General features: G+C 51.9%; 1 protein-coding gene across 1 annotated transcript; it reads left to right on the top strand.

Annotated features, from left to right (window-relative positions):
* The first annotated feature begins 1290 nt into the window (after positions 1-1290).
* Positions 1291-5592, top strand: C16H10orf71 (chromosome 16 C10orf71 homolog). The gene has a single exon (XM_030847669.2). It carries the CDS (start codon positions 1291-1293, stop codon positions 5590-5592), a length of 4302 nt encoding a protein of 1433 aa, XP_030703529.2.
* The last annotated feature ends 14006 nt before the right edge of the window (positions 5593-19598 follow it).

Genomic DNA, 19598 nt, shown 5'->3' with positions numbered 1-19598 from the left:
GGGGAGGAGAGAATGGGGAGTTGTTGTTTAATGGATACAGAGTTCAGTTTTGCAAGATGAATGCACTTAATACTACTGAACTGTACAGGTAAAATGGTTAAGATAGTAAATTTTATGTCATGTGTATTTCACCACAATTTTTAAAAAAAAGAAGAAAAGAACGCAATGAAGGGACTATCACAGAGGTGTAGGCAGAATTAGGGAGACCCCAGGATGTGAAGTCACTGAGGAAGTGACAGCCACTCTTCCGGCAGCCCCAGGGAGCAAGGGCAGCAGTGTTGCAGGGCCCAGTGAGTCAGAGCCCAGGGGAGGGGCTGTAGTTAGAGAGGACTGTAGTGTTGCCAGGACCCCACTCCACAGTCAGAAGCAGGAAGTAGGGGGACAGAAATGCCAGGACGGCTGGATCCCCCTTGATCCAAGCTCCCACCAGCACCTCCCACTGGCCACACCCAAGGGCAAGTCAGAGAGTGAAGGATCCCTGGTGAGGCAGGCTCTGGGGGACTGTGCCCTCTTGGGGTGGCTCTGGGACAAGGGCAGTCAGCAAGCAGACAGCCTAGTGGCTCCTGAGCTCCGGGTTCTTACAGCCTAAGGAGGGGATAAGCAACAAAGAAATACATTTAGTTTTAGATTGTGCTCAGTACCCCAAAGAAAATAAACCAGGCCCTGTGAGAGAGAGTGAGGAGGGAACACCCTGTGGAATGCCAGGGAAGTTCACTATGTAAAAATGACACGTCTGGACCTTAGGCACTGTATTAGTCAGGGTTCTCCAGAGGAACGGAACCAATAGGATGTATGTACATATACACAGAGGAAGAAAGAGATTTGTTGTAAGGAACCGGCTCATGTAACAGTGGGACTGGCAAGTCTAATATCTTCAGGGCAGGCCAGCAGGCTGGACACCCAAGGGGGAGTTGAAGTTGCAGCTCCAGTACAAAGACTGGAGGTAGAATTGCCTCTTGCTCGGGGGATCTCAGCCTTGTGGACGAGGCCCACCCACGCTGTGGAGAGTAACCCGCTTTACTGACATTTGACCAAAAACTGGGCACAATGGCCCAGCCAGGTTGACACGTAAGATCGACCATCCAGACCGGCATGTCATGCTTATACGGAGCCGCTAAGTTGAATATCATATTCACACCCTGCACTTTTTCCTTTTGCAGAGAAAAAAAATTCCCACTTTGTAATTGCATCTGGTCATCGGGAAGCTCCAGTTTTGTGGGGAGAGGGCTGCATCCAACCCTTCCTAAATCATCACCCAGAGGTGCCCACTGACTGACAGGGACGCAGAGGATGCAGGGGAGTAAGAAGTGCACGGACGGCTTCAGCGACTCCTCGAGCATTGGCAGCGTGCTGGACGATGCAGACAGGGAGGTGAGCAGCCTCACAGACCGGGCGTTCCGGAGCCTGTGCATCTCAGAGGACGCGTCCTTCCATGACTCCGACCTGGCCCTGTCCCCGGATATCACTCGCCAAGTGTTCGGGAATTTTCACCAGAGAACGGTGAGCCATACCCATCGGAAAAGCGGCATTTGGAGCCAGTTACCATCCCAAGGCACGGAGCATGCCGGCTGGGCGGCCACGTTCCAACAGCTGCCCAAGTACGTTCAAGGGGAGGAGAAGTATCCCAAGAGTAGCCCCCCACTGACACCAGCCCAGAGGAGACTGGAAGTGCCCGTTTCCGGCCTGAGGAGCAGCAACAAGCCTGTTTCCAAAGTGTCGTCACTGATTAAATCTTTCGACAGGACTGAAAGCCAACGTTGTGACAGCAGACCTCCTACCAGCAAGCCTCCAGCTCTCAAAAACCCCCCCAAATGTGCTCCTCTTCCAGAAAGCGGTGTCAACTTCTGCTTCGATTCTGCCGTTTTGACGGTCAGGAGGGTGCCTGCTGAAGTCTCCAGCACCCATAAGACTAGCCACCAGCCTGGCAGGAAGCACGGACAGCAGGAGTCCCCCAAGAATCCTGAAATGGTCTGTCACGGCCCCAACAGCTTCCTCCCAACGCCCGAAAACGCAGCCAACTCATTTGAGTCAAAGTTCCCCTCTCCGGCCCACAGGGCAGCCACCAGCGAGACTGGAAGGGGCCAGGAGTGGGCTCGCAAAGGGACCTTTCTTCACAGTGAAAACAGTGCTTTTGAGTCATGGAACGCCCACCAACCCAGGCTGCCTGAGAGGAAGGATGCTGCTGACACTGTCACAGAAAGCAAGGCTCCCAAGCGTTACGAGGACACGCCCTTGTTAAGAGAGCCCCCGGCCTCCGAGCACAAAGCCTCGCCCTGCCACCTCCGGGCCGGCTGCGGTCAGGAAGAGAACAGGCTGGCCGCAGGGACTCACTCCACATCTGGAACCTGGGGATCTAGGGATCTGGGAGCCCAGGGATTTGCTACGGAGGGAAAAGCTTCCAGCTCACAGCCTGAGCCTCCATTGAAACCGACCCATGCCCCCTGGAGGAAACCAAAGTCTGGGAAGGGAGGTAAAGAAAGTCTGCAAGATGCTTCAGAAGAGAAGAAGCAGACCAGCTGGAGAGGCCCAGCCTTGTACACAAAGCACAATCCCCAGGGGCAGTTTCCAGAAAAGGATGCCCTCGACACGCCTGTGGACCCCCACGAGCATTACGACCCTCCTTTCAACATCAGTAAGCTCCTGACCCCTGTCATACCCAACAAGCACGTGCTGGAGTCCTCCAACAGCCAGCCAGCAGAGGTAACCCCATCACCCACAGGACAGCTAAACGGATACCAAGAGAAGGAGCCCGGTGAATGTCAGTCCTGGGACAGTTACAAATCCAAAGCCCCCAGCCTGCTGTTCAACCTCAAAGATGTGCGGAAGTGTGTGAAGAGCACGTACAGTCCCTCACCCCTCTTGAAAGGCCCTGATGAGAAAACCAGAGGCAAGCAAGAATCCCTGAGCAACGGCGGCCTCCTTCCCAACGGGCTCGAGGAAGGCCCTCCAGATGAGCTTTCTAAGGAGACACAAGCTGATGCCCCTCCTGTGTCACTCATCAGTATGCAGAAGGACCCCAAAGCTGACCCCGGTGCAGCCTCTGCAGACAACTACCTAACTCTCACCTCGCCATCACCTAACGCCAAAGCGCCCTTCTGTGTCAATGGCGAGGCCGGCGACAGGAACAGCTATGAGAAGGACGATGCCGGTGGAGAATCGGAGATGGGGGCTGCCAGGCCCAGCTGGCGTCCAGACTCCAGGGAACACTGCCCCAGGAAACATCTGTCTCTGAAGCTTTGCAGTGGAGACCCTGAGGCAGGGAAGGCTGCGGAGACCCCAAAGACCTCCGGCCTAGAGAATGGATTCTTGAGATCCGTCTCTCAAGATACAGAACCCGAGAGAGAGGCAAGGCTTCAGAATCCAAACTTCAACCAGAAATTCTCCCCAGGGCCCCTTTCTCCCGAGGAGGAAGATGTGTTTTACAGTGACAGCCAGTCTGATTTTATGCCAGGCCTCAAAAGTAAGAGCAAATTCAGCACCAGCTCTTCAGATCAGTCCTTTGCCTCGTTCGAGGACCAGCAGAAGACGTGGTTTGCCGAGAGCCAGCAGGAAGAAAGGAGGAATGACGTGAGTGTAGGTGACAGTCAGAAGGATGAGAAGGAGAAAGTGATGGAGGAAGATGAACTACAACACCGCACCTTGAGTAATGGGCACGCATGCATGGAGGAGCACAGCAAGTGGGAATCCTTGCAAGGAGAAGAGGAAAGTTTGCCAGAAGGTAGCCCTGGGAAGGCGTCGAGGGAGGAAGCTAATTTCAGAGGCACTGGCATTGGGGGAAGTAAGGATACAGCTCTTTCACATGCCAAAGACGTAACCCCTTCACCATGTTCCACTTCAAACAAGCACATACTCTTTGCAATTAAAGACAACACCCTCAGGGCCACCCCCGTGATAAAACCCATCATGCTGCCCCTCCTGAGATCCATGTCCTCAGATTCCCTGCTGGGCACTGGCCAAAAAGAGGAGGAACTGCCGAGGCCAGGCTGGGGCAGGGATGCTGGTCTTTGTGCCCCCGACAGCCGGGAAATGCCCAGCACTCTGCCACCCACCAGCGTGCAAGGCACACACTTGAAGGGGGCGGCCTGTGAGGCTATGGAGGACCGCGGGTGGGGTCCCAGTGCAGCCAGGTCAGAGACGTCCCAGGCAGCCCCAAAGGGGTATGTCCCATTTCCTCCACTCACGGGAGAGGGCCAAGGGTTGAAGCCAGCCCGAGAGGCCGTACATAAAGTCGTGGCCAGCAATGGCAAGAGCAGTTCCATAGACCAGGGGAAGCTGGATGCTCCAACGTGCATCCCCACGATTGCTTTGCCAGAAGGCGACCTGGAAGACCAGCCACCCCTACAGAAGCTTGGAACCCGCTGGGAAGAGCAGGCACAGGGCTTCCAAAGTCACTTTTTGTCTACACCCAGAGCACAGCCCCCGGGGAGAAGACTGGTCCCTGGTGAGCTAGCAGCTTCCCCCAGCGCCAGCTCCCTGGAAGAGAACAGTGCATGCTCCCCTGCCACCAGCAGCATTTACGATGATGCTTACCAGGCCCCCAGTGAGCCCAGCCTGCTGCCAGGGGAGCCTCCCCGCAGCAGCCCCTGGGCCAGCTCCCGTCCTGGCAGGGTGGCGCAGAGGGAGGACCTGACGCATGCCCTCACGTGGGAGCCCGGCTCCGACCCCCAACTGGAGTCATCAGCAGAAGACCTCAGGACACTTTCTCCAAGAGGCTCCTTGTTGGACGTGACCACCAGCTCAGCTGGCCTCCTGGAGAAGCCAGAGCCTCCTTCTCAGTTGGAGAGGGCGGCTGGCAAGCCTCCAGCAGTACCACCCAAAACAGAGAAGGCCCTGCGGCGGGCCAAGAAGCTAGCAAGCAAGAGGAGAAAGACCGACCAGCCACAGGAAAAGCATGGCGAACGCCGGGAGGAAAAGCTGCACCCCGAGGACTCAGAGCGCAGGCCACCGTCCCCCGGAGAGAGGCCCCCAGCCAGGTTCCCCGTGGTCCGTTCCCTGCCCCCTCCCGTGCGCCGCCACTCAGTGTCTGCCTTCTCAGAGCCGATCCAGAGGCGGCCTGGGGGCTCCCAGTCCCTTACACCCCTGTCCCCTTACCCTGCCACCCAGAAGGTCCTCCAAGACCCCCAATCTGGAGAATACTTTGTCTTCGATCTGCCGCTCCAGGTGAAAATCAAGACATTCTATGACCCAGAGACGGGCAAATACGTCAAGGTCTCTATCCCATCCTCTGAGGGGGGTTCCCCTGAGCCAAGCCCGCCAGATGCCCTTGCTGCTCCCTACGTGCTGTACCCGGGCTTCCGGCCCCTGCCTGTGACAGCCTTGATGCCCCTGCGCTGCTCCTCTCAGCTCTCTGCCCCCACCTTCCTAAGGCAGCGCCCTCACACCAACGAGGCAGCTGGCCCCAGGCCCCAGAGCGCCCAAGACGCTGGCCTGCAGCTGGCCTCTGAGCCTCCCAGTGACCCCACCCAGCACTCTGCAGGCCAGTGCCCCGAGGGGCGCCCCCAGAGCCCAGGGGAGGAGGTGGGAGATGCTCCAAGACTGCATATCATCTCCACTAACGACCTAGAGGACTTTGCCATGGAAGGCATTTCTTGAGAATCACAGCAGACTAACCCACCCCCCGATAAACCCAGAAGAGCTTACTTCTCCCTCCCCCAGAACAGTCACACACACACACACACACACACACACACACACACACACACACATCAACTCATACTCAGCCATCTGAGATCCCTAAAGTTTCAAAGGAAGTGGGGATCCTCAGAAAACCCGACCTGCAGGACTCCGCAGGGCTCCCCTCCCTGGGAGGGCGCTGCTCTGCTCTCGTAACAAGTCCCTTCTGAGCCTCCTCCTGGATCCAGGATCTGCTCCACTTCTTTTCTCCTCCCCTGCCTGCTCCCTGTTCTCCCCTGGCCCTGCCACCAGGGTGGGTCCAGCCTGATTCCCTAAGAAGCTGTCCCCGCCAGCATTCCACCCACTCCTCCTCAAGGGTCGGCTCGCACAGTGAGCAAACCCCAGGGCCCCCCAGAAGCACTGCGCCGCGCTGAGCCCTGCCCGGCCAGCGGACCGCCCAGTACACCCCCTCCTAGGTCAGGTGTGGCACTCGGTGGCCACCCCACCCTCGCTCAGACACAGCAGCCCTTTCCAGCTCACCTTAGGGGGTAAATGGCTGAGGGCTGAACCAAGGCAATCTTGCAGAAATGTTTATTTGAATAGAATGGGTTTTCTTTACTGAGGAAACTTTCCTCTGAAGGCTATTTTCTGATCACCTTGTAAAAAGTGAAACAAGTTTGCAGATGCGGTTCTGTCCGTGGACTCCTGTCTTTCTTCTGTGGGCAGTGGTGGGTCTGTGAGTAAAGTGTCATGCCTTCCAGGCCTCCCATCACGACTTGGCAGCCACCCAGGGTCTCCACTCTGAACAGAGTGGCCTCGACACCCACCGCGGTCCCAGAGTCCCTGCTTGATCCTCTAACACCTGTCCGAGCCTTCTCGGGCCAGGCTCTCCACCAGTGCTGGGGTGGCAGAGATGAGCAGGACCCACGTCCGCCATCGAGGATGACCTGAGACCTGAGTCAGGCCCTGACGGTCCCGATTTAATGACCCATGCTCAAAAGGAAATCATGTTTCCCCCAAGTCCCTCTGGGAGTTGGAGGGAAGTATCTGAATCAACTGAGGGGAACAGAGTGCAGTCACCACCTCTGCACCTCTGAGAGCAGTGAGCGTCTGTGAGCAATGCCCACCGTGGGCAACGTGCTGGGAAGGAAACAGACCGGCCTCGTGGGCCTCCACCCGGGGCTTCCGCTGAAGCCTCTTAATTCTTGTGCTGTGGGAAACACGGGCTAGAGTGCCTTCAGCCTTGTTTAGAAGGGGCAGCTGTCAAGGCAGCTGTCAGGACTGCACTGCTCACGTCCCAGGAGACCACACAAAATGTATCACCCTGGTCCTTTTGGCCAACATGCCATTCCCAGGCTGGGAAGGTGGGGAGGCACCCAGCTCATCACGTCCCAGACTCGTGCAAATACTGGGGTTTTGAAGATATTCTGGGTTGTAATTTGGATTCAGAATTTTACACCTGTTTGATTTTCCCAAAAGTGCAGCCACACCTTAATTTCATTCTGAAAATGTTACACAAGTCCCCCGGCCTTGGCATAGCTCGTCTACACCTGGTGAGTCAGCCGGATAGTTGGCCAAGAATTCAGGTAGGCCATTGTCTGGGAAGTCTGGTTCGCACGAGTCACTCACCAGGATGCAAGTGAGGCGAGTTGGGACCTTGGCTCTGCCACCAAATCACCGAGCATCCTCTCACCTGTTTTCATCTTACTCGAATAAGAAAGATAATATCTCATTTCAAAATTCTCAGGGCCCAGGAAAAGAATTAGCTAACAAAAGAAGAGTCCCCCGGTTAAAAACTAACCATAGTTACAGGAACCACAAGGAAAAATATACTTTACATAAGAGGAGCTTATGTTTGAGGACCAGTCATCTTCTGTCTTAGAAGCAATACGAGCAAGGATACTGAAGGAGCTAAAAGCATAAAGATAGATATTTGGAGATCAAGGTCAGCTCCCCAGTCCTCTTTGCTCCTGTGAATGTAAAAGAGGAACAGGGCATCTGGCAGAATGCAGCACCCACTCACAAATATAGAATAAGGACTCCTTGGACACCTGGCTCTCGAGCAAGTCAGCTAGAGGGAAGGCTTCCATCACTTACAGCAAAGTACCTAAATTCCTAAAAAGCAGATAATGTCTCCAGGGGACAAAAGTCACTGAAGACCAACTCATTTGCAAATGAGTTTCTTTCAGTTTCTTTCTGTTTGGGGTTGGGAGGAGTCATTTATGCCTCCTTCCTTCCTCCTCCCCCCCCCCACCCGGCCCTCTCCCTCCTACCCTCTTTTTTTCTCTTCTTTCCTCCCTCCCTTCACGAACATTTTCAGAGTCCCTGTGTTGTGCCAGGTGCTACACTGGGCACCAAAGATACCATGATAATAAGATCTGATCTCTGTGCCCAGGGAATTAAAATCTAACAAAGAAAGATAATTACAGTCCCACATGGTGAGGGATGTAATAAGGTGGCCTGAAGAGCATCTGACTCATATCCTGGAGGGAAAAAGGGCTTTCCTGCAGGAATGACACCTGAGCTGAGCCAGGAAACACAAAGTTGTGCATCACCTTGTGAAGAAACCATTTCCCCCCTTTAATCTGTCTATCAAACAAAAGTGACATGTACTAAATACTAACAGATCTGTCTTGCCATATCAAAGTGTATTGGTTTAGCTAATTGTTCTTTAGCATTTCTAATCAGCACGAGCATAGAACCAGTGTAGCCTGGCAGGATAGACCTTTGCTGATATGTCCTTCAACTTCTGAATTGAAATTTCACTCATCTGAGTTGCCCAGAAAAACCACTGTTTCTATCATTGTGTTTAGTAGGATAGTGGTAAGAATTGTGAACATATTGTTTGTGGAAACTGTAGGTAAAGACCACGCCTACATCTTCTGTTTACTATGAGTTATGGCCCTTTACTATGAGTTATGGCCCTTCCAAGTGTCTCCTGGGGAGGGGACATAAACGCAGAGCACCTCGAGGGAATGATCAAAGGTCCTGGGGCTGCTCAACGGAAAATGACCAAGAGCTTACACTGTCCATCACACAGGCTGTGCCAGCCCCTGACTGGGGAGATTTGAGCCTGGTCTCAGACCTCACTACAAACCTATGAGAGGTACCCTCATTAGCTTCATGTTACTGTAAATAAGCAAAGGTACTGAGACGTGGAGTAACTTCCCATAGTCAACAGTCACCGAGTGAGGGGCCCACACAGGAACTCAGGTCTCTCTCACTTCCAGGCAGGCACTTGAGCCCCCAGTCATGCATCTCTAAGTGTGGTCCGTAAACCAGCAACCTCCACATCACCAGGGAACTTGTTAGAAATCCAGAATCTCCATCTGCATTTTCAAAAGATTCCCCAGTGATTTGTTTGCACATTAAACTTTGAGAAGTGCTAGCAGCTCCTGCTTGGCCTGGAAAGGAGAAGATTTAGGGGAAACAAATTGATATCTTCATGTCTCTCAACATCACCGTGGGAGGGAAGAGAAACTTACACGTCTGGGTGGGAGAGTTGCAGAGATGCTGATTCACACTGACTATGAGAAAGGCATCTCTAATGACCACAGCTGTCTCCACGTGGCACAAGTGGCTTGGGGAGAGCTAAGCTCCCTGTCATTGGAAATGTTCAGTAGAAGCCAAAGACCCCTCTCCCAAGACAGGGATGGATGCCGATGTCAAAGGGGGCCTAATGCCAGCTTTTGAGACCCCAGGCTCCATGTGGGGCTCCAGCATGCCGATGTCATGAATCCAAAGTCTACACAGGGGATGGCCACGTGAGTGAATCATATAAGGGAAATGACTGCACATAAAAGGGGAACTCTGGGCAAAACCCAAATTCTATGTATGTGAAAAGCATGTGGGCCCAGAGAACAAACACCCTGACACTGGACACAGTCACCTTGTGTGGTCCCTCCACATCATTGCCATAAGTGGAACCCCTATCTCTACTCTTCCTTGCACTGGTAGCCTGTCGTGTACCTGTGTTAGGTATATACCTGAGGGCCCTCCATCCAGCCAGGTGACCCACTGTATGGGGCAGTGTGATTTCAAGAGGCCTCCCCATCTGTCCTGATCCACACACGTTGACCACCCTTCCCCTGCCAAGTTTGCTGACTTCCCAGAGGGTGGATACCTTCTGATGGAAACCTTTTGACCAATGTTCAATATCACTAGGGATGTTCAAATCAAAATCATAATGAGGTGTCACCGCATACCCATTAGGATGGCTACTATACAAATTAAAAAAAAAAAACAACAACCAGAAAACAGGTGTTGGTGATGTTGTGGAGAAAGTGGAACCTTTATGCATTACTGGTGGGAACGTAAAATAGTGCAGCTGCTGTGAAAAACAGGATGGCTGGTCCTCAAAAAGTTAAACAGAATTACCACGTAATCTGAAAATTCCATTCCTAGGTATATACACAAAAGAACTGAAAGCCAGAGTTCAAAGAGATATTTGCATACCCACATTCATAGCAGCATTACTCACAGTATCCACAAGGTGGAAGCAACTCAAATGTCAATCAACAAATGAACAGACAAACAAAATGTGGTATATATGTGCAATTGAATATCATTCAGCCTTTAAAAGGAAGAAAATTCTGACACATGCTACAACATGGATTAACGTTGAGGACATTATGTTGAGTGCAATGAGCCAGTCACAGAAGGATAACTACTGCATGATCCCACTTTTATGAGGCACTGAGTAGCCAAACTCGTAGAGACAGCAAGTAGAATGCTGGTTGCCAGGAACTGAGGGCAGGGGCGGTGGGGAGTTGATATTTAATGGGTGCAGAGTTCCAGTTGGGGAAGGTCAAAAATGTCTAGAGTTGGATGGTGGTGAATGTACTTAATGAACACTTAAAATGGTTAAAATGGCAAATCTTATAGTGTGCAAATTTTGGCACCATTTAAATAAACAGAACAAAAAAAGTCTTTGACCAGCACAAACATCCCAATCACCCTGACGCCCCAGTGCAGGGTTGGAGGTTAAAGAAAACGCCGCCCCTGGTGTGGCCAAGCACAGGCTGGTCTCCACCTTCTCCTGGAGACAAAGGTGCAGGGTTTGGGATCATGGTGGGTGGGCCTGCTCAGATCCACACTCTCATGATGGCAGAGCACCTACCCCTGACTCCACAGAGGAAGATGGAGGAAGAGAAAGCTCTAGGGTCCTGCCACCCACACCAGGTCCTCCTCTTCTTGGCTCCCATGCTCAGCAGCCTGTGCACGTCCCCTGGTGGCCCAAGCCACAGTCCTGGCCGCTGTCCCCACTGCTCCCAATCTCTTGCCCCCAATTCAATCAGACCCCAAATCTGAAAATTCTCCCTTCGGACATCTATCAATGAGCAGCCGTCTGCACCGCGTCACCCCTCAACCCCACTCAGAGCACCCTCACTCCCCCCACTCCCAAGGTGACTCCCTTCCAAAACAAGGGTAGTCCAAGGCCCTGCCTAACACCCCAGGGCTCCCTGCTCACCCCAGCAAAGAGTCAGGCTCCAGAGAAGGACGTGCAAGGCTGCCACATGCTGGGGACCCCCATCTTCTCCGGGCTCATCTCCTGCCTGTTCCTACAGGTCCTTTGGACTCCCACCAACTTGAGCTTCTTTGAGTTGACCAAATGGGCCATTTCCAGCCCCTCTGCACGCTCTTTGACTGCTCTACAAGAGACAGGGCCTGTGTCTTCTCACCCACCGGCTGTGCCCCGCAGAGTGGAGTCAGTGTGCAAATTGAAAGTCAAGTCAGAAGGCGCCATGCCACTTCCATCGGTCCCCTGGAACGAGTGCCCTGCGAGTCCTCAGCCACCACAGGGCAGTCCACGTACCCTGGTTCACTCTGCTGTGGAGAAGCCCAGCCTGGCCCACGTGGAGGTGGCCTGGAGAGGCCCTGAGATGACACAGAGAGAGAGGAAGAGATCCGCCCCCTCCTGTTCCAGCTCCAACTTCTGGCTGCCCAAGCCAGCGCCGCCTCACTAAGCCATTCCCAGATTCCTGACCCACAAAGCCATGACAGATAACAAAGTGATTGCTGTCATTTGAAGCCACTAAGTTTCAAACTTACACAGCAACAGGTGACTGGAGCCCTCTCCTTCCCCAGCCTCCCTACCCTCTCCACGCTCACCTTCTCCCGGGACCCTCTGGACCCTCCCCTCCCCACCAGCCTGCTCCTGCCCACTCCTGTGTGCCTTAAGGTGCTCTGCCTTAGACCCCATCTTCTCTAGAAGGACACCCCTGACGCTCTAACTCCTGACCATGCACCTCGCTTTCCAAGTCCACCAGCATGTTGGGTTTCTCCCACTCTGAGCTTCAGTATCTTCATCTGTAAAATGGAGATCATTCTAATCCCAGCCTCCTATGATGGTAATGAAGATTAGGTGCTTTAGTATGCAGAAAGCACTTAGCCCATTGCCCAGCACCCACTCCGTGCTCATCAGCCTGATTCCCTCAACCACAGTCCCTCAGTGTTTGGTAGAGGTCTGGGGGTGGTCTCGCCACAGACTCAGAGAGCTTGGCAACAGACAGCTCGAGGCTGGCTGAGAGGTCCTGCTCACCGCACCCACAGCTCCCATTCCTGAGTGCTGAGAATGTCCCTGTTCACGGGCTTCCTCTCCCCAAGCAGGCCTGAAAAAGTTGCGAGAGGAAAACCTCCAGGAATGCCGGGCCTCGCGGCACCTGGGGGACAACTCCTGATTCTGCTGCAGCTGCAGTTCAGGCCCAAGTTTAATGAAGGATAATTCCTAGACTGAGGGACTGAAGGGGAATTGGATTTGGTTGACAAAGCGAATGCAGCTTCATTGGAAAAAGTTTGCTCCCTCCCTCCTTGTGCCAAGTCCAAGACCAGAATCCTAGAAACAAGCCTGGCAGGGGTGGCCTTGCTCCTGAGGCAGGACCGGAGATGCTGCCCAACTGGTGGCCTGGCCAGAGAGCCCTGCTTCAGGGACAGTGTCCAGGGCTGGAGCATGGGCCGTGGGGAGAAGCTCCCACTCTCTCTGTGAGAAGTGCTCACTGAGGGATGGAGGCTGCTGCTCTGCCCAGACTCCCGGAACAGGCCATGGACTTTGAGGCACCTGGTGTGAGAAAAGCTGAGGACCAGAGGGATTCAGGCTCCTGCCCAGCCCCCTCTCCCATCCACAAGGGCTCCCAGCCCTCACTGTCACTCTCTGGCTTTGTCTCCAGTTACTCCTACATCCTACCTGGCACACTGGTCTCCTGCTGTTCCTCTGCTGCTGCGACCTCAGGGCATTTGCACTGGCTGCACTGGCTGTTTCTTTTGCTGATAATGTTCTTCACCAGACATCCATTTTGCTCCTTCATTCCCCTCTTTCAAGGCTTCTCTCCTATTGCGACTTCTGGCCCAAGCCTACTCTGGTTATCCCACTTAATGCTGAAATGTGCCTACCTCCCACCCCATGCCAGCCCCCTCCTCTATTCTTCTTTGTTACCTTTTCCACAGTTTTGTCACCTGCTAACACACCATGTAATTTAGGATTAAATTACGTCTAATTTTTATTGTCTCTCTCCCCTATGATAATATAAGCCACAGGGCAGGGATCTCTGTCTATTTTAATCTCTGCTATATTCAAAGCACCTATAACATAATAGGTGCTCAGTGAATATGTGTTGAAAAGAGAAGGAAGGAAGGGAGGGAGGGTGGAAAGACATGGTTGCTTGGATCCCGGGCCTGGCCCCATGGACCCAGTTAGGATGACTGGAGAGGAGAAAGCTGTCAGAGCCTGTCCCAAGCCCTCATACCAGGAGGGACAGGGCTGAGGGAAATGAGAAGGCTCCCAAACGCACACAGGAGGTAACAGACAGGAGTGTGGCTTAGCATCAGGAGGTAGACCTCCAACCACAAAGCAAGGTCCTAGGCCCCTTGCAACCCAAGGAGAGACCAGGGCAGCTTAACAGGCCATCGGGACCCACAGCCAGCCAGGCCTGGGCAAGGTGGGAAGGTCACGGTCAGAGCCAGGTGGGAAAAGGAAGGCTAGGACTTCTGTGGGGGAACTGTCAGAAGAACAGAGGAATAAGAGCTTCTTGTCACTGCTCCTGCCCATGGACCGGCCAGAGAGGAGGTTCAGTACCCTCTGTAGGGCCCCAGGATGAAGCTGTGTGCCTGCTGGCCCCCGGCCCCCGGCCGGCTGGTGGAGGCCACGCAGTCATTCAGAACACCCGTGGTGAGAGCAGGTCTTCCTAAGGCAAGGGGTTTGCCTGACATCAATCACGGGGAAAGAGGCAGGTCCTTCCGGCCCCAGCCCCTGTCCCAGGGCAGCCACATGAAAAATCCAGAGCCAGAGCCACCAGCCAAGCTGTCCTCAACTTCCTGACCCACTGAACCCATGAGATGTGATAAAGCACCAGGGTCTTAAGCCACTAATTTTAAGGTAATTTGTCACTCAGCAAGAGATCACCAAAACAGTGGAACCTTCCAGCGGGTCTCCTCCATGCTCCATTGTGCTAGAGAGAACAGAGGAAGATGGGAGTATCTCTGCTTGGGTTAAGGGAGAAGCATCCCTCAGGCCTGGAGTGGAGGAAGCGGCTGGTCAAGCAGCAAGGGAAACCTCGCGGGTGCCAAGATCTGGCCAGCCAGCCCTCCTTATTTCGAAGGGCTGGGCACACTTTTTAGAAGCCCGGTGAGCCCCTTTCAGGTAGGCTATTATTATCTCCACTGTGCTGAAGAAAAAGGCCAAACAGCTCAGGGCACATATGGAGTGGAGCTGGGAACCAAACCCCAGGTCTGTGCACCTGCGAAGCCCACTACAAAGAGCTGCTTCGCCAACGCCTCGGATCCTCAAGGGAGAGCCCAGCCGCGCTGTCCAGCTTGCACGGGTGTGTGTGGGGGGGGGAGGGGTCCTGAAAGGTTCTCTTGAAACAAGCTCGGAAGCCAGCCTGGAGCACCCTTGCCTGGCTCTTCAGCTCCCCTCACAAGCAGACGTAATTCCATCCATCCACAGGAACGTGCTCCCCCACACACACCCTCGCTGCCAACCTGCCTCACCCCTGCAGCTCTCCACAGACCTTCATGAGAACAGGCGGGGCTCAACTGATGGCCCGTTTAGCTCTCAGCGGCCAGACAGGGAACACGTACATCCGGAAAGGTACACTGAACCTAGGCGAGTTATACTGGGGGTGAGAGCCCCACAGCTTGGGCCCTAGCCTTGGGTTCTGTAGGCTTCAGGCAATGCCCAGGGGCAGAACTGTCATTAAGGGACACTGTAACAGAAGGTCAGTTTCACTCGAAGTTAGAAAGCTCCATTCCTGGGACCCAGGCTGGGCGGGCAGCGATTGCGGGTCAGGCAGTGAGGAACCTTAGGAAGGTGAGGCTGCATCAGCGAACGACCCTCAGCTCCAGGCCTGCTATAGCACCTCTCCCCAGCTTCAGAAGTCTCCTAAGAATGTGGGGTTAGGAGATGGTGCTGGGGGAAGGGCAGAGAGGGATGCTCAGAGGGTGGCAGGGTTCTAAGTTTCCCTAAGTGGGGGAAGGGAGAGAATAAAGCATGAAGAGTTCACACACTCCCTCCCCTGGGCCGTCTGGATGATGATGAGGCAGAGCTGGGTCTGCGGGGGTGTCTGGGACCCAGCCGGGGGGGGGAGGCAGCCCAAGGCGGTAGGGGCATCAGGGGACCTGGGCTGCTGGGTGAGGGGAGCCAAGCGGGGGATAGGCTCCTGCACACACCAACCCCCTCATTGCAAGTTCATCCCACCAGTAAACGAGAGGAATCTTCTCCATAAAGAGTGACTGCAACTGATGCCGTTACTAATCTCTGGCCATAAAGCTACTACATAAAGAAGAGAGCCAGAATGATAAATCTACAGGAGGGCTGCCTGACAGAACAATTAGACTTGGGAGACAAACATTCGTTCACAGACATCACCACCAGGCATGTATTATTAACAAAATAGACATTGAGCTCAGTAGATAATGAAAGGAAAGGGGACCCCGGCCTCTCCCACCCCGATAAAGTCTCCCACCATCCCTCAACCTTGGCATTGAGCTCTAACTGATATCAGCTCCCTGAGACTGGTGAGGCTGTCACATGACGCAGGGGAAGTCGTGCTCTCTGTTTCTCCCACTCCCGGGGACAGGTACAACTCACTCAATTCCTACTGCCAACTTATATCTGGGTCCAGCTCCTCCATTCCATGTTTTATTGTTTCCCCTCCTATTATTATATAATAAATTATCCCCAAATTTATCAGCTTAAAACAACTAGCTGTTTCACTCTGGATAAGTCAGTTAAAAAACCCTCTGAGACTCATTTTTTTCAGATGGAAAGTGAGAAAAACAATAGTAAATTTAAGTGAGCATCAGAAATAATATGTGAGGGACTTCCCTGGTGGCGCAGTGGTTAAGAATCCACCTGCCACCAGGGAAGTGGTTAAGAATGCAGGGGACGTGGGTTTGAGCCCTGGTCTGGGAAGATCCCACATGCCTCAGAGCAACTAAGCGCATGCACCACAACTACTGAGCCAGTGCTCTAGCACCCGCGAGCCACAACTACTGAAGCCCACATGCCTAGAGCCCGTGCTCCGCAGCAAGAGAAGCCACCGCAATGAGAAGCCCGCACACTGCAACGAAGAGTAGCCCCCACTCGCCACAACTAGAGAAAGTCTGCACACAGCAATGAAGACCCAACGCAACCAAAAATAAAATAAATACATTTGTAAAAAAAGAAATAATATGTGAGAAGCATCTTATAGAATGCCTGGCACATAGACGGTATCCATTAATGATCGTTATTTTTACAGTAAAAGACAAAGTCAACCCAACAGCCCTTGATATTCCGATACTGCCCTGCACCACCTATGGGGTAGAGCTCACCCTGTCTCACAAGGGCCCTCCTGCCTGCTCTCAGCCTGTGTTCCCCACGCCTCTCCCTCCACCTCAGTCCTCCCCGGCTTTGCTCTTCTCACTTGGGACTACATTGACTCTTGCCATGAAGACATCAACTTTCCCACAGGCAGAATTTCTATCCATTACACTGCAGCCTCTAGATCAAATTTCTTGCACCCAAGGTAAGACTTTGGAACATCAGCTGATGAATGGACGTTTTAAGCTAAATAGTCAAGAATTTAGTATCCACATATTTATCCACATAGCAGCGTTTGTGTCATATAGACTATTGGTTTTTATTATCTTAAAAAAAAAAAAAGGTGTAATGGAGGACATCAGTCGCTAAGTGGAATTAAAGCAAGAAATGATCAAAATCATTAGGCACACTGCCACCACCAGCACTCTGTTTTCACACGGATGTTCATTGGACCAGTCTGGGTGCTGGGTGTTCCTCTGTGTGAGGAATAAGCCAGTTGAAGCGCATTGGCCAAATGCTGAGAGAAAACATGGAGGGAAGCTTCTAGAGGCTAAATGCACCGGGGGAGGAAATGCAGGCGTGTGGATTGAGAATTAGCTTCAGAAGAACATTCCAGAAGCAGAACCACACACACTAATATGGAATGCTCCCCAAAATACGTATTTAAGAGAAAAAAGCAAAGACCAAACAGTGTGTATGATATGCCACTATTTATATGACAAGAGAGATACGTACATATTAATATCTCTGGACAGATATGAAGAACCAAATATTAGAGGGCATCTCTACACAGAGAAACCAGAGGAGGGAAGGTTGGAAATGGGGAGAAGATATAATTTACCCCGTTTCTGTTTTTTTCTTACCGTGTGATGGTAGGTTGTAATACAATGATCCAAATGCAGAGAAAATTCATGATCCATATGTTATGCTTATACCTTGCCACAGACTTCTTGGCTAAGACAAACAGGCTGGCATTTCATCTCCTCTTGACAAGTTATTCCAAAAAGTGAATAAAACATCACCAAAGTCAACTTTACATTCTCCTACTCAGTCCTTTCCAGAACCCCCATCAGCAAGGCTTTTTCACGTTAAAAGATGTTCAACAAACACAAGAAAAGATATTCAACATCACTAATCATTAGGGAAACGTAAATCAAAACCACAGTGAGATACCACCTCACACCCATCAGGATGGCCACTATCAATTAAACAAAACAACAAATGCTGGTGAGGATGTAGAGAAATTGGAACCCCTGTGCATTGTTGGTGGGAATGTAATATGGTGGGACCACTGTGGGAAACGATATGGTAGCTCTTCAAAAAGTTAAAACTACCATATGATACAACAACCCCACTTCTGTGTATGTAGTCAAAAGAACTGAAAGCGGGGTCTCGAAGAGACATTTTCACACTCATGTTCATAACAGCAATATTCACAATAGCCAAAAAGTGGAAGCAACCCAAGTGACCATCGAGGGATGGATGGATAAACAAGATGTGGTATGTGTGTACATACAATGGAATAATATTCAGCCTTAAAAAGGAAAGAACTGACACTATAACATGGATGAACTTTGAAGAAATTATGCTAAGTAAAACAAGCCAGTTACAAAAGGATAACTACTGCATGTTTCCACTTATATGAGATACTTAGAGTAGTCAAACTCACAGAAACAGAAAGTAGAATGGTGGTTGCCAGGGGCTGGGTGGAGAGGGAAATGGGGGGTTGCTCAATGGGTAGAGCCTCAGTCTTGCAAAATGAAAAGCTTCTGCAGACTGTTTGCACAGTATATGTTAAGAATATGTGAATATACTTAACATTACTGAACTGTACACTTAAAATGGTTAAGGTGATAAATTTTATGTGTGTGTACTTAACAACAATAAAAAATAAAAATAAATTTCCTCTGGCTCATAAATGTCAACGTACTGATAGTTATCTGACAGAACCCCTTAGAAGTTATGTTGTATATAGTTAATGTTTACTCTCTGTAGTTAATGTTTTAAATCATGATGACTAGCACATCATGTTGAACACTTGATGTTTAAAAAGCATGTAGTCACTCTAGGATCCCAGGTATATAACATCCTTGAAACGATGGCGAACAGACCAGTGGTTGCCACCCTTAGGGTAGGGGGAGAGTCTCTTAGAGGTGATGGTGTGTTCTGTATCCTGACTGTGGGAGACGGTTACACGAAAACATACATGTGATAAAATGTCTCTATCCTCCTACATAAAAAAATCAACACATGTAAAAACTGGTAAAACCCAAATCAGGTCTGTATTAATAGTATTGTCCCAAAGTCAATTTCCTGGTTTTGATCACTGTACTAGGGTTATGTCAACATTATCTTTGGAGGAAACGGTGACAGGACAAGGAAACTTTATGCTATTTTTGCAACTTGCATGTGAGTCTAAAAGTATTCCAAAATAAAAAGACTTTTTAAAAAATATGTATCCAATATTTGGAGAACTGGTGATACTTTGTAGCTCTCCAGAGACAGAACCCACTTTATAAGGTGTAAGTTGCAGCTGGACCTCTGTACACAGGACTTTCATGCCTTCCCACAAGACTCAGGTGAAAACAAGGCCTGTCTGCACTGCACGCTGGGTGCACCGTTTCACCGCACTCTTGGGTCCCCTCCACCTACAGGGGCTTCTCCCTCGGCCCATAGGGTTGTTCCTCCCTCTTTGTCATCATCATCACCTGGGAGAGCTCACGGCCCTCCTGAGCAGCAGTTACCCTCCTGTGCTGGGCACAGTGCCCCCACAGCTAAGCCTCACCGCCTCCATTGTACAGATGTGGATACTGAGACTTGGAGACAACAAGGGCCTTGCCAAGGTCCCACTGACAGCGGGTGGTACAGGGTCCTGGATTCAAGGCCAGATCTGGTGGCGCCCCCAGCTGGCCTCCTGTGCCCCCTCACTGGCTACCTCAGCTGCCACCTGCAGACTGGCCTCTGGCAGCAGGTGTGAGGCAAGCCAATGGGGACAGGATGCTAATTCAAGGTTGCAGGCAGAGCAGCTGTTCTTTGAGTCCCGGTGGCCTGGGGCCACGCTGCTCTTATGTTCCCGGGTAGATAAAGTGCTCTACTTAGGAGAAGCTCTCTCCCGGCTGCAGGGCCATTAGCTCGCTGACTCCTGGAAAAACCATTTGGCCAGCGCTGACAGATGTGGCCATTACAC

Source organism: Globicephala melas, chromosome 16 (genome assembly GCF_963455315.2).
Source record: "Globicephala melas chromosome 16, mGloMel1.2, whole genome shotgun sequence".
Taxonomy (NCBI): domain Eukaryota; kingdom Metazoa; phylum Chordata; class Mammalia; order Artiodactyla; family Delphinidae; genus Globicephala; species Globicephala melas.
This window is presented reverse-complemented; position numbering and strand designations above follow the sequence as displayed.